The 14,677-nt window shown below is 46.0% G+C and overlaps 1 protein-coding gene, 1 long non-coding RNA gene and 1 pseudogene across 3 annotated transcripts; 1 reads left to right on the top strand and 2 right to left on the bottom strand.

Moving 5' to 3' along the window:
* Positions 1-304: 304 nt before the first annotated feature.
* On the bottom strand, positions 305-1,609 carry LOC103633720 (scarecrow-like protein 6; annotated as a pseudogene).
* Positions 1,610-2,763: 1,154 nt separating this feature from the next.
* Positions 2,764-5,037, top strand: LOC103632018 (uncharacterized). Of its 2 annotated transcripts, XR_002263557.3 has the most exons (4): positions 2,765-3,909; positions 3,985-4,589; positions 4,679-4,758; positions 4,868-4,974. It is a non-coding gene; the product is annotated as an uncharacterized lncRNA (long non-coding RNA). The 2 variants fall into 2 exon arrangements; XR_004851355.1 differs by having other exon boundaries at positions 2,764-4,589; positions 4,868-5,037.
* A 6,980-nt stretch (positions 5,038-12,017) lies between these two features.
* On the bottom strand, positions 12,018-13,160 carry LOC100284680 (rhicadhesin receptor). Its single transcript, NM_001372418.1, has 2 exons — positions 12,849-13,160; positions 12,018-12,707 (listed from the first exon to the last, which is right to left on the bottom strand). The coding sequence occupies exons 1-2, from the start codon at positions 12,985-12,987 to the stop codon at positions 12,151-12,153; spliced, it is 696 nt and encodes a 231-aa protein (NP_001359347.1). The 5' UTR covers positions 12,988-13,160; the 3' UTR covers positions 12,018-12,150.
* Positions 13,161-14,677: the final 1,517 nt, after the last annotated feature.

The raw sequence follows: 14,677 nt of genomic DNA, 5'->3' as shown, positions 1-14,677 counted from the left end.
AAAAATTGGACGGATCCAGTAACCCCAAGGGATTAGAACTTTCATCCTAGCGGTGCGAATGATCCTAGCTTCTTCTTCTTTTTTGTTTTGTTTTTTTGGTACCAGCAGCATCTGATGGAACAAGATAATGGTCGTAAACACTTATGTCAGCCTGGAGCATTAGCGAACAGCTGACTGATGATACTGGAACAATCAATGGGGGAGGGAGTGGGGGGAGATAATGGACAGGTAGATTCGGAGCCTCGTTGAAGCCACCCGCGGCCACAGCTTGCTTAGGAGGCTAAGCAACCGGAGCGTCCTAGTCCTAACCTGTATATATCTCGCCGCCAAGTGCAGAGAGGTCGCAGCCGCGGTCCACAGACACCACCACCTTGACGCCGAGCCGCTTCACAAGGCGGAGCACGGTCGACATTGTTGTCACGTGGGCCGACCCCACGCGGAGGTGGACGGCCACGGCGTCGTCGCTGGTGATGGCCACCAGCTCCGCGGGGTCCAGGGCGTCCACGTTGTACGCCACGAACTGGAGGAACACGCCGAGCTCGCGGGCGAAGCCCGACAGGTTCTCGTGGATGAGGTTCAGCTCCAGCGAGTGGTGCGACGCCGGTGACACCAATGCAGTCACCTTGAGCGTCGCCGCGGGCAGCGCTGCGCCAGCTCCTGCATCAGCGACACCACTCCTAGCACATGCCGATGTCCAGGTCCAGCACGTGGATGCAGCCGGCGGCCCTAAGCTCATCTAGCACCGCCTGCACGCAGGTGAGGTGCGCGAACTGGAGCACAGGGGACACCTCGGAGAAGGCCTTGTACGCGCCGAGCTTCAGGACCACGTCGTACGACGTCGACACCACCGGGGGCGCCAGGGCCTCGCCGGTCGGGGAGAGCGCAACGCGCAGGGCCTCCTTGAAGTAGAAGGCTGAGCGGAGCAGCGGAGTCCCGGTCGTGGGGACGGTGGAGAGCCGATAATTGAGCTGCGCCAATATCTCGCGGGCGTCGAAGGCGTCGCTGGCCTCGGCAAGTCTGGCCGCCTCGGCAAGATGGTCCACCGCAGCGCCCGCCTCGTCGTTACCCGCCTCCCCCTTGGGCTTCAAGGCGGACGCGAACCCGCCGCCCGCCTAGGCGACAGGCCCAGGGAAAGACGGCAGCTTCGGCGCCGGCGTGCCGGCCATCCGGTGGGGTCGCTTCGGCTGCGTCGCCGCGTTAGAGCATGTCGTCGGGCGGGCGAGGGTGCCGTCGGGCGGGCGAGGGAGATCCCAATCTGCGACGGAGGGCGGCGCTCCCCTCATCGTTGGTGCGTTAGAGCATGTGTGGCATGGACAGGGAGGGAGGCGGCCAGGCAGTCGGGAGAGTGAGAGGCCAGGAGGGAGAGGATTAGGGCGGAGACCGTGAGGAAAGGGATGGAAAGGATTGCGCGTGGAGACCTTCCATCGGCGAGCAGGGGCGTGGCGGCGGATTTGGGCGGATTGCGCGCGCGGATGGCGGGCAGCGGATTGCGCGCGGATTTGGCGCGGGGGCGCGGCGGATTGCGCGTGGAGAAATCGCGGCGGGCAGAACAGCGCCTGTGGACGCCTACACTAACAACATATAGAGTAGTAGAGATTGAGTGCGGCATACGCTTTTGTAAGATCGTGTTTTAATGATCTCCATCTGATCGAGATAACCCATTTAGCTAAAATAGCTATATTTTTGACCCATTGTTTAGTTATGGAAATGTTTCTTAGCTCTGGTTTGGAGCTATCGAAACCTGCAGTGACGACGTGAGTGCCAAGAAGACACAAAGATAGCCTTGCTCCGAGCTATTGGAGGTAAACAAAAGATGTTACAATAAGCAGTAACCTTGCTCCCGAAAAATAAATAAACTTAAATGCACACTACAAAAGAAGCTTGCATCATGTTGCTCTCCAACATCAGTGAGAGATCTTGCACTACACGACAGTTGATCTTTAGCGACCCTTATTAGGTACCAACTGTTGGTTGCTAAAGGTTAGAGACCGACGGTCAGTCGCTAAATCCTTTTGTAGCAACGGTCGGTTGGTCGCTAAAAGTCTAGAAATTTAACAACTTATGATTGGTCTCTATAGATGTCGTCGGGGACTAGCGGTGGGTCGCTATAGAGCAAGGATCACTATCAAATCTTATAGCCTGAACGTACTTGTAGATGTTAGTGACTAAAAATTAATTAAAACAAGTAAACATTGATCGCTAAATTGTAGTAAAGAAAAAAAGAATTGTAGATATGAAAAAAAGAATTATAGAAAAGAAAACGAATTGTAAAAAAAGATTTTTAAGGTTTTAAACCTTGAATATATTGACTCATATCTATTGACTTAAACATGAATGACATAACCAACTCGACTACCCTTGGTCTTTTGTCTATTGTGCTAGTGTTTTTTCTTATTTACTTACAGATGCCAGTACGCCGAGAACAGGATAAAAAAATCATATCCATGTTCTATTCCACATCTTAGTCCAGTACCCATCTCAAAGTCTATTTACCAAAAAAACCTAATTTCACCCCACACACAGCCGCCACACACAACCGAGCTCCACACCGCGTGCCGCCACCCGCACTGCACACCGCCACCGCGCCCCCCCACACCGTCGCTCGCTCGGCCGCGCCGCCCCCACCCCGCTCGCTTGGTCGCGCCGCCGCCACCCCGTCGCTCACTCAGCGCGCCGCCACCTCTCCGTAGCGCAGTCGCGACCAAGCTTCCGCCGAAACCCTAGCCCGCTCCCTCACTTGAGCCCTATTCCGACCCGCCCCACAGCAACTCTCCAGCGGCGAGGAGAGGAAGGCCGTGGTGAGGGTGGTGGCGGCTGACATGCCGCCCGCGCTGCAGCGCCGCGCGTTCTGCTGCGCCCACGACGAGCTCGCGGCGATGCCGCACTTCCCGCGCCGGCTCGAGCCCAAGCGCCTCGCGCTGGCGCTCAAGAAGGTAAAGGCTGTTTTTTCCCTCCGTATTGATTATTCGAAAAAGGCCCGTATCTACTAGTCGCTAATTAGAGTCTCTGAGATGCTGCTTAGACTTTAGTGAGGATATCGTCTTGCATTCGTGATTGTTAGTATTACTAAATGGTTTGCTTCCTAAGAATCAAGGATTCTTGGAGCGACATTGCTGCTATAGAGTAATTGCACTTATTTTTACATACCCTCATTGTGCACTAGCGCCTTCTCACGGGAATGGAGTCATAATAGCTGGTGTATGATCTATTGATCCGTGCCTTGCCAATTGCCATGAGTCAATGACGTCGATTGCGCGGTGCTCCATTCATATCCATTCTGAATTTCTGATTTGATTGTCCTTGGAGTAAATCTTGGACTGTCTTCATGTGTCCGAATCCAAAATAGTCTTGTGGTTCGTCTGCCTTTCAGCTCATTTGGAAGGTTCTCAGAGTTGCTGATCCCACCATTGGCAGTTCAAGTATCAAGAGGCCATTGGTGACAGAAGCTTCAACATCCATGGTTATTAGATGTACATGTCATTTTCTTTCACCCTTTTCCTAAATAACTTGTTGGCATTAAGATGCATGACACTATTACCTTCTTCCTGAATAACTGTGAGCGAGATGTATAAAATATGTAGTTTTTTATGTTGAAAATACTGAAGTATGGAACAATGTACTCCTAACTAGGGATTGTGGTGGGACACAAAACTGACAGTAGCTTCCATTTTCCTATAGTAAATTTTATTTGTCATGATCTAGCTTTGCATATATAATTTTCTCCGAGTTCCTTACAGAAGCTATACCAAGTTTTATATTTAGTCCCTAGTATGAGTGGAAACTTTGTATAACTGCTGTAAGGAAAAACTTGTTCATAAGATTAGCAAGAATGCTAATACATGTGTCTATCTTGAATTCTTGGTCTGAAAATTTATCAGGAACTCATGGTGGTATGCGAATGGGAGCTAGGTGAGGCTATTGAATTGAACTTCTAATAGTGATTTTCCAATTTATACTTACAATAAAATCTTGTTTGCATCTCAGGCTTTCTGTGACTTTGATTCGGTGATCTCTGTTAGTACTTCAGCACTGTAAGTCTGTAACAACTAAAAACACATTTTTACTGAATCATACATCAATAAATATATGAGTATGGTATAAACAGCATGCGAACATACTTATCTTCACTTTTCTAATAGCAGACTTCTGTTTTATCCTCATTGGAGATTGAACAGCTTCTGTTATTTCCCAACACGCCCTGCATACCTCTCTGTTCCTAACTCTTTTTGTGTGCATATCTTTTTCAGCAGGGAAGTTCCCTAAGGCAGGCAGTTGAAGTTTACTGTCTTTTTACACTCACTGGCTTAAGTCTCCCGCGGCACATGCACAGTCTTATGACACAACCACTGCCTTTTTAATATAAAATGGTCATTAGCTGTTAAAGTTTACTGTGATGCCCTTAGTCTAGTGATAAAATGGAGTTCAGCTGATCAGGTACAAAGGAGCCCCTGAAGTGGAAAGTCAGGTTCAAAATTGCACTTGGAATTGCTGAAGGGCTGCTTTATCTACATGAAGGCTGCCATCGCCGCATAATTCACAGGGACGTCAAGGCATCTAATATCCTTCTAACTGAAGACTACCAACCTCAGGTATGTTCTACTCTTAGGTTACACTTATCATGCCATTATGTGATCATCATGGATGTCAAGAATTACAGTTTTGCTCCCACCTTATACAGATATCAGATTTTGGGCTTGCAAAGTGGCTCCCTGACAAATTGACCCATCATGTTGTGTATCCCATTGAAGGCACATTCGGGTGAGCCTGGCTGTATCTTGGTCATGCTTTCATAGTCAACATATAGCGCTGTAGTTGTTTTAACTTGAACCTCACATTTGCTCTATTTTTCTTGTCATGACATTTGCAGCGAGCGTCTATGCGTTCGGGTTACTAGGACATGGGACTTCTATGATCCTGGAGATGATAAAAAACTTCTGCATTCTGATCTTGTACCGCTCGATGAGGAGGTATAACACACATTTTCCTTATATGCGTCAATCCCTGCTTGCTTATGCTGGGAGAGGGTGGTTGTTGTTGGTCCTCCTTAATATAAGTGAGTAAAATATTATTGCAAATAAAAGTCATAGAAACGCAGACTATAACCCACTAGCAGGCACAATACTACCGTATAGTCATGAGATCAGATAGCTAAGAAGCAACTTTTCACAATACATTTGAGGTTCTGTAATGTTACCTTTGCTTATCCCTACAAATACTATGCACATTGCCTTCTGTATTCCTCTAGGTTTTTACCACTTCTTCCCTGTCTGCAAAGTACAGACGAAGAAATGTAATGCGTGTAACTACCTCTCTACGTGTTAGCAGGGTGCCCTAGGTCTCTTGAAACTATTTTTGTTCTGTATATAAACTGGGTCAGTTGCTATTTTCCTTTTAGGCGGCTCCTTTACTGTGTTTTATTGTTACAAATAAAAAAACCCCATCATTTAAGCTTTATAGGAGAGGAAATAACAGGCCTAAATGTCAAGGCAGGTAGCAGTCCTTGGGTTAGCTTTGTAATGGGGAATATATGTATTTGCAGACATACTATGTCTTAACACTAAATTAACTGAGCCATACTATTGTAACATCCTCCATTCCAAAGTTTTTCTTTATGTCTCCAGGCTAAATAGGTATGTGGCACTATTTGGTGAATTTAGTCATGTAAGTATTTTTTAGACAAATGATAGCTATTCAACATATGCAATTGTTCTGTAAATAGAGGCACATTAAGTAGTTCTATGTTTTTGTCTCAGTTCTATTAGCTCATACAAAAGATAATTGAGAATATCATAATTCACTATATTGGTGTTTCAAATAAGACCTTATATGGAGTAATGGAGTTTGTACATGCTACAAAGGCTCATGACCTTCCAAAGAGCACGAGCAATGTCAATGGAGGGTGGTGCTTCAGGATCTGCAGCTGTGATTGACTCTGCTATGGCAGAAGCTGGTGCAGTTGACCCTGACTTAGCGTTGGGTGTGTTTTCTCTTATGTTTGCAGCTTCTACCTAACCGACAATTACTGAATGATTTACTGAAGATCGTTCAGTAATTACCGGCTGGGTGAAGCTTCACCTAGGGTGGCGAATAGCATATGTGTGTGTGTTCTGGCTGTCCAATAGATTGTATCATCCAACATCACATCTTCACATAACTCAAAAATGTTGCTCATTGATTTTCTTCGCTTCACTTGTTTTCTTTTGTATTGATACCTATACTATTTCAATTCATTTCTTTTATCAACCTCATTATCTAACATTCCCATACTCTGTTTATATGCAGCACTTCAAATGAGTAAGGTGTTTGAAGAGAGAACGTTTGTGTCATGTATCCTTAATTCGGTATGTATTATTCTTAAACTAATGGCATACAGGTACATTTTAGCTGCAACTTCAATAATTTTTTGCCCTTTTATGTGTAAAATAACAACTTCCTGGTGTTGATCCCAATGATCCATCTGTTAAAGGTCTCTGTATTTACGAATCTTGACTAGTCTAGTAATGTATGTATGTGGAAATATGAAGGTTTCTTTATTTCTCTTCTTAAACCGCAAGAGAAGAAGGAAGACAAGTCAGACAAAACAGAAGACGAGAAGAACTGATGTAGCCATGTTCATGCTTCCACTGTTGAAATGCATATTCAGCATAGCTTGCTCAGCTCCTATCTGCTGTTTCAACGTTGATTTAAAAGAAGAGCTGGTAGTTGTGGGCTTTTGAACAATAGCTGGAGTGATATGAAACATTAGTGAAGTAGTTGTGGGCTTTTGAACTGCTTCAAGCCGGAGTGATGTCGCTGTGGTGCTTTTGTGACTGATCATCTCTGGAGCTTTTGTGAATGATCTAGCTAGCTATCTGTAAATGATCTAGTTGTGAATGATATTATAATTGTGGTGCTTTTGTGAATATATAATTGTGGTGCTTTTGTGTTTATGTGATGGATCTATGACTGTGGTATACTGATTAACTGTGTATGTCTTTATGATTTGTGTATAAAAATCTGTGATTTGTGGTGCTTAATTAAATGTATATTTTTATTAATAACAACTGTAAAAAAGGCGACTTTCTGTTGGTTGCTAAATGTATAGTATGACGACTTACGGTTGGTTGCTAAATCTATAGTACAACAACCCACAGTTGGTCGCTAAATATACAATATTAGCAATGGACGGTCGGTCGCTAAAAAGATGTCGGTCGCTAAAGCCTTTAGCGACGGCACTTACAGCGACCATCCTTATGGGTCGCTAAAAGTTTTTAGCGACCAACCGTAGGTCGCTGAAGGCCGTTTTAACAACCAACCGTAGGTCGCTGTAAGTGAACCGTCGTGTAGTGTTGGTTTCACCCGAACTCCGAAACCCTACGACATACATGCTCAAAGTTCAGTGTTGCTAGCTTCTTTGGCTGACATAAATGACCATGGGCACGTGATGCTCTCTAGAGACACTACACGACGGTTGATCTTTAGCGACCCTTATTTGGGACCGACGGTTGGTCGCTAAAAGTTATGGACCGACGGTTGGTCGCTAAATGCGTTTATAGCGACGGTCTGTGGGTCGCTAAAAGTCTAGAAATTTAACGACTTATGGTCGGTCGCTATAGAGTTAAGTGTGTGACTGATGGTGGGTCGCTATAGGGGTACGTCAGTGTGTTCCACTTATTAAAACATCAACACCCCTTAACCCTAGTCGCCTTGCGCCGTCACACTCAACCTAGCCGCCAGCCTCTCTCCTCCTTCGTCCGCTCCTCTTGCCCCAGTCTCCGTGCCGTCAGCAGCCACTCTCCTCCGCCTCCCTATCATCCCCCCCCCCGCGGCCCCCAGCCCCCACGCGCCCCGCCTCAGCGCAGTGGTCCCCGGCGCACCGCAGCCCTCTCCACCGGCTCCTCCCCACCGCCACGCTCTCCTCGCCTCAAGGCTCAAGCGTATGGTTCACTTCCATGTCAGCTCAAGTAGGCATGGGCAAAAAAAACCGAGACCGAAAACCGAACCCGATTAAACCGAAACCGAAACCGATCAGACCGAAATATCGGTTCTCGGTTATATATTCGGTTCCTAATTGGTATAAACCGATATTTAGTCCGGTTCTTCGGTTTCTTAACTCGGTTACCCGATCGGACCGAACATCTGAATCTAATTAACTGATTTAGCCATTCACAGTTTCAGCCCATAGCCCCATAGGCCATATTCGCTCTGCGGCCCATCAGGCATCACCAAACCACCGAGGCACCGAACAAACCCTATCCAGCTTCTAGCGGCAGCAACCAGCATTCCATCCACTCAGCCAGGCAGCAACAGACGGCGGCGCGGGCTCACGGCACGGCGGCAGCGGCGACGCGGCGCACTCGCGCCGGTGAGGCGGCGCGAACTCCCCTGCTCGGCTGCTGGAGACTGGAGCTTCTGCGGTTCTGCCCCAGTCGCCCCCGACCCCGAGCGGCCGAGCCCCGACCCCCCGACGACGAGTCGACGACGACAGCTGCTCTGCTCCTGCTCGGCTGCTCGCATGCTCCAAGCCTCCAACGCTTCAACGCTCCTGCTCGGCTGCTCGGGCAGGCACTCGGCCTCTCCAACGCTTCAACGCTCAAAGTCCCCAGTTGCTTCATTCCCAGGATGGGAGTGTAAGGTTGTTATAAATTGGTCATGTATATGTTATTTTTACCAGCATGGCTAAGGTTGGGCTTTGTGTTGTTTGCACGGTTGTGCTGTATGCAATTGCCATGCCAGATTATGATCAAGATGGTGCTGACCCTTGTGATAAAATTGACTACAACAAGGGAGGGAATCCAGACCATGGCTTTGTACTCCTCGTCCCTTGGAAGGTGAATCCAGACCAACCGTAGGTCGCTGTAAGTGAACCGTCGTGTAGTGTTGGTTTCACCCGAACTCCGAAACCCTACGACATACATGCTCAAAGTTCAGTGTTGCTAGCTTCTTTGGCTGACATAAATGACCATGGGCACGTGATGCTCTCTAGAGAGCTGGACGGAAGCACCGTCGAACCTCGCAGAGGAAATAATCGCTCTCTCTCTCCTTCTCACTAGATGGACCAGCCAAACATTCCATGGTCGTTACCTTAGCCACCTTAGATCCATAATTTTTGAATCTACATAAAAATAGGAACCCGTCTGCATATGTCTAGTATTTGTCATATTTTTTAGGATCTAATATAAAAATAGAACTGCATGCATGCATATTTGATATCAATAGGCTTTTACGTTACAGTGTCATTTCACGGCTTCCTTTCTAGCTATTGTCTGTTTATGATATTTCCATTCACATTTTACGCAAACGTTTATTGATTTTATGCTTTATCTCGTTACCTAACCTAATGTGTATATTAGGTTCCTACGATTTACACCATATGTATAAGATATTTATTGTATAAGATATTTATGACACACATATTTACACAACGAAATAGAAATTCACAAAAAAAGATAACCTCTCTCATAAATATGGTCATTTGCCACGATTCTATAAAATCTCGTGTATGAAATCCCTTGATTTATGGTGTCCGTTACTGAAAAAAAAATCAAATTCCCTCATGACTAAATCCCCTAACCAATTTCTTTGATTTTATGTTGGCCGCGTGGACGCGTGGTTTGTTGATTCGGAGTGAACTAATATTTACGCTATATCTAACACTATTATTATGCTCAAACTTGAAGATTTTTATGATCATAAATAAAACAAGATTATCAACAACTTTCACATTGGCTCAGTATTTATGCTTATAACTGACGGGTTTACGTTTAAAATTAAAGCGTTTTATGCTCGAACATGTTGATACGTCAAACAATGAACCACATGCCAGATTTTTACGCAATGTACTGCATTGTGTAAATACATACACCGTGTAGCATAATTAGTATCAGTATATATTATAAACTGGTTCTAATGAGCCTTCCAAGGCTACTGTGGCCTAGCTGCATGATTGTTGCAGCATCCTATTTTTACGAAGGAAATAAAATATTTAAATAATATTTTTTGTTTCTATATATGGACAATCCATTTTTCTTTTATCGCACATTCCTACCATCCTAAAATTACGCGCATGCAGCACGAAACGAATATGCACTCATAATTTTTGCACATGCAAATGTAAACAAATATCGCACATGCAGGGGATGGATCGAAGCGCGTGCGAGAGGAGGCCGAGGCGGTCAGGCTGGTCGAGTTGTGCAGGCTGTTGGTTGGGCGGGTGCAGGGGCGGCTAGAGCTTCTTGTAACTATTAAAAGCCATGAGTGTTCTCTCTATACACACGCAATGTCATCTTAGATAACGATGACTTAACAAATTTAAGTTATTCGTGATCGTTATAAGTCATTACTTGAGAAATTATAGGGCGAATGATCATCAGCTAAGCTAAGGTGATAAATAGCGTTGCGCTATATAAATTCTGATTTATTAAGAACTATGCTTTTTCAATCAATAGTCGATCTTTTACCTCCTCTCACTAGATACTACAACATCTAAAACCGTCATCCTGAACACGTTAAACAATCAGCTGACTAAAGATGATAGACGTCTAATTAAGGTGCTGTTTGTTTCGGGACCAAAGCCAAGCCAGTAAAGGTAATCTGGTATGGTGTTGCGCGCGGTGCCATCCGTTCCAATGCAAGCATTAACAAATTTCGTTTGGTTCGCGAGGACGAGGGAATGGTCGAGCAGGATTTGGCTACCGCCGGGTGGAGACGGTAATGAGATTCCATACGTCCTATGGGCGGGCCCAACTAAGGCCTTGTTCGGTTATTCCCAATACACATGGATTGAATAAGATTGGAAAAAATTCTTAAGAAGTTTGACTTGTTTGGGATTCAAACCCATCCAATCCCACTCAATCCACATTGAATGAGAGCTAACCGAACAAGCCCTAAACGTAAAATAACGGGATCAGTTACCAGGCAAAAAACACTATATCAAACAAGTTAGGGTTAATTTGGCAACTCTATTTTTCGAGTATTTTCTATTTTTTCATAAGAAATTATTTTATTTTTTAAGAAAATAGAAATCTTTTAGAAAAATGAGGTTGTCAAACTAGCCTAAAAGATAATAACGGTGCATCGCTGTGTATAGAGTTTACATGGTGCTTAAACGTGCAAAAATAATCGTTTAGGTAGTGTTTGGATGGAAGGACGAGGAGTGATGAACAGAGATGAGATGAGATCATTCTAACTTGACCTACGTTTAGTTTAGAGGTCCATAGTCAAGGTCAAGGAATATACTTCAAAAATATATCATCTTTAGATGAGCAGTGATCTCAAAGTTAAGTGCCCGCAGACCAGATTTAGCTACCTGGCACGGACACGGAGACGCTCTCACAGGAGTTTCTTTTTAACTCATCACTACTCCACATACGCTTGGCAATTGCCATGGTCCCTACGACACGCTTTTCCCCTAAAAGCTTGGTACCTTTCCCTTGTCCACTTGCTCTTTCTCTTCTGCGATGCACGCATGCTCTTCTCTTGTGGAGCGAATCCGTCCTGTTTGAATTGGAACAGGAATTCGTCGTCCCATTTACCGTCGTACAGCAAGGGAGGGACGGCTCCTTTTGTTCGTCACAGCAACAATCATTCCTTCAGTTTTCTTTTTGTCACTTTTGCACATTGTATGGATCAAAAAGGACCAAACTCTCTTCCTTTTCTTTAGACCCATGACATGCAATATATAGCTGGAACAGATCTAAAGCCTGTTTGGTTCACTATCTAACTTGTCGTACTTTGTCTTACTTTTCTTCTCGTGGTCTGAACCCAGGAGCTAAATCAAAAGTGACTAAAATTTACTTTGTATCACATCAGATATTTGAATAACTATTATTATGAGCATTAAATATGGTCTAATTATAGTCACTTATAGCTCTTACTGTATAGATCTTTAGCTTCTAAGTGATTAAACTTTAGTCATAGCTTCTAGGATCCAAACAGGACCTAGGGGGTGTGGATCCACCTCTGTGCAGAGCAGGACGACACAAAAGCGCGGAATATAATCGATTAAAGGTAGGCAGGAGCTGAAGGATCATACATAACAGATAAAAGGCATGCAGCAGACTAGCTGATACAGTTGCTTATTAGTGGAGGTACAGCAGGGAAGCAACCAAGTCATAAATCATAATAGGGTAGAAAAAAAATTCAAGGATGACCGCGTCAACAGTACGATCTTCAGGCCTTTTTGGGCGCGAGCCTAGCCTTGATCTTGTCCACCTCCTTGGTGCCGACCTGGAACGCCTTGGCGAGCACGGCGTCGGGCAGCTCGGGCGACGCCGCGAACAGCGCGGCGGCGAGGGACTGCGTGCCGGGAAGCTGGCTGTTGAACGCGGACAAGACGGCGGCGGGGCCGTCGCCGGCGTTGCGCTGGAAGTGGACGAGGCCGCGGGGGAAGACGAACACGTCGCCGGGCGCCAGGGTGCGGGCCACCAGGCGGTTGTTGGCGGCGGTGACGAAGCCCACGTCCAGGGTGCCCTGCAGCACGAACACCATCTCGGTGGCGCGCGGGTGCGTGTGCGGCGGGTTCAGGCCCCCGCCCGGCGCGTAGTCGATGCGCGACATGGACACGCCCAGCGTGTTCAGCCCCGGCACCTTCTCCACGTTCGCGCCCGTCACCGCGGAGCCGTAGGCGCTGGCGCTCGTGTTGCCCGCGCCGCCTAGGCCGCTGAAGTAGAAGTCGTCCGCCGTCACCGCCGCCGCCGCCTTGCAGGCGTACCCGTTCACCTTCACGGCTGCGCACATGTAGATTATTTGGACACGTATGTACGTAATAATAAGTACCAAGAAGTAACTAGTAGCTAGAAAACCGAGGAATTATGGTAGGTAGCTAGCTAGCTATAGGCTATAGCTTGCCGCTACATGCTGCTACTCACTGGACGTGAGGTCCGCGACGCAGATGTCCTGGAGCAGGTCGGGGTCGCCGGCGACGGACGGGGAGGGAAGGAGGATAACCATGGCGGTGGTGGCGACGACAATGGCGAGTCGACGCAGCAGAGAAGGAATGGCGGCCATTGTGATCGAGAGCTTGCTTCTTTGCAGTAGCTAGCTAGCTAGTGCAGCTGTGCTCGTGCTTCTCTCTGAGTATTATGATGACTCTCTCTCTCTCTCTCTCTCTAGCTAGGCTAGCTAGGGGGCCACCCTTTCTTCGCACCCTTGCTGTTGGTCTCTTGCTGGTGGCTTCCAATGGCCTTGCTGGATGCTGGATGGGGTAAAGGTTTTATAACCGGTGGCCTGTGCTGTGCTGTGGTCCTGCAGTGTTAAGGCACTCTGGGAATGAAGGAATGTGGCAAGATTGTCCTTTCACCCCAAGGAATGTGTGCTGGCCTGGCCGCCGTGTGCGCGTGGTGGCGTAGCAGGAGATTGCTGCAGGAGTACACAAGGAACAACGTGATATATAGGCTGCTTATTTAATTTATTTAGTCCACGGTCTGGTGAGCGGTGAATACGAACGGCCAGCAGATTTGCTTGGTCGTGTTAAACCGGAGACTAGAACTCTTGCTTCAAATGAAAGATCACAGTTCCAGCTATCTGTAAGTAGACTCTAGCTCTCTCTAATCAGCTGCGACATAGATACACATCTAGGCAGTCACAACATCCTACAAATCTCGACCATAAACTAGATGCAGTAGGTATACTAGGTACCAGTTCTGCAGCCCCTTTCAGTAATAAAAAAAATCTCTTTCTCCTGTCGGACAGAACCAAGTGTTTAAGAATTAAGATGACCACAACATCACTAGATAACTGCCTTCTTGTGCCTGATCTCGATGATCTGATGGCTAAGGTACTAACATGCTTATCATATTATTCTTTCATATTGTTCCCTTTAGCAAGTATTCAATTAATTATGTGGGCATTTCCTTTTGAGCAAACAGTTTGAATTTCCTCTGGTTTGTTTGTGTATTAAGGTTCCAATTAAAGTACTTTCATTGTTTTTATCTACCATTTTAGTTTGCACTCACTGTGTGTTCTGCTGGACACTTCCATTTTTTTTCACAAACACTTATTTCTCGGTTTAAACATGTGCACACTTACCATATTTCCTTTGCTGTCATTTGGGGGGTTTGCCTGATCTTTCCATGGCATGCTTAATAACTAGCAACTATTTTCAATCTAGCGTGTGCAAATTCAATATCATGAAGCTGATGATTACCCAACAACTTATGATCTCCATATAGGATCAGATTCTCCCGAGGAGAATAATCATCACCTAGGTGATGTCAGTCAAACCCTTTGTATTCTACCTAATGTATTAAAATCACCATCAAACTCCAATAAAGGTGGCCAGCAAAGTCCAATGTCTGTTCGAATACTTTTTCTACTAACCTGTCTTCCTTCTCATTGTTACTTCTTAAGTTTGATTTTGTAAACATTGCAGAGATTTGTCGAGCTTGTGTGGCAAATAAACATTCCAGATAATTTTATGGCCTGTACATGAGAGCAACCTTTTGCTTGATATCACAAACGTTGTTATTGGGGATATAATTTACCTCTGTGATGAACAGGTGCTCAAAGGGATCGATGGTGAGGGGTCTGGATGGAATCAGGAAGAGTTTGTTGAGCCTGTGTGGCAAAGTGTGCTGTAGCTACGACAAGAATTGAAGTTTAACAAGTGCAAGCGTTGCAAGAGCTAGAGGAAATTGTAGCTGACTTTCTGTGGGCAACCAGTGCAGGCGTTGCAAGTGCATGGGTGAAAAAAATGAAT

The sequence above is a fragment of the Zea mays genome, chromosome 7, assembly GCF_902167145.1.
Source record: "Zea mays cultivar B73 chromosome 7, Zm-B73-REFERENCE-NAM-5.0, whole genome shotgun sequence".
NCBI classification, from domain to species: Eukaryota; Viridiplantae; Streptophyta; class Magnoliopsida; order Poales; family Poaceae; genus Zea; species Zea mays.
The sequence above is the reverse complement of the archived record's forward strand: the minus strand, read 5'-3'. Positions and strand labels throughout refer to the sequence as shown.

What these genes read in the sequence shown, in the direction of transcription:
- LOC100284680 (NM_001372418.1), bottom strand. Translation starts at nt 12,987, where the DNA reads ATGGCCGCCATTCCTTCTCTGCTGCGTCGACTCGCCATTGTCGTCGCC. An exon ending in CGTCGCGGACCTCACGTCCA is followed by an intron (nt 12,708 to 12,848) that starts GTGAGTAGCAGC and finishes ACATGTGCGCAG; the next exon opens with CCGTGAAGGTGAACGGGTAC.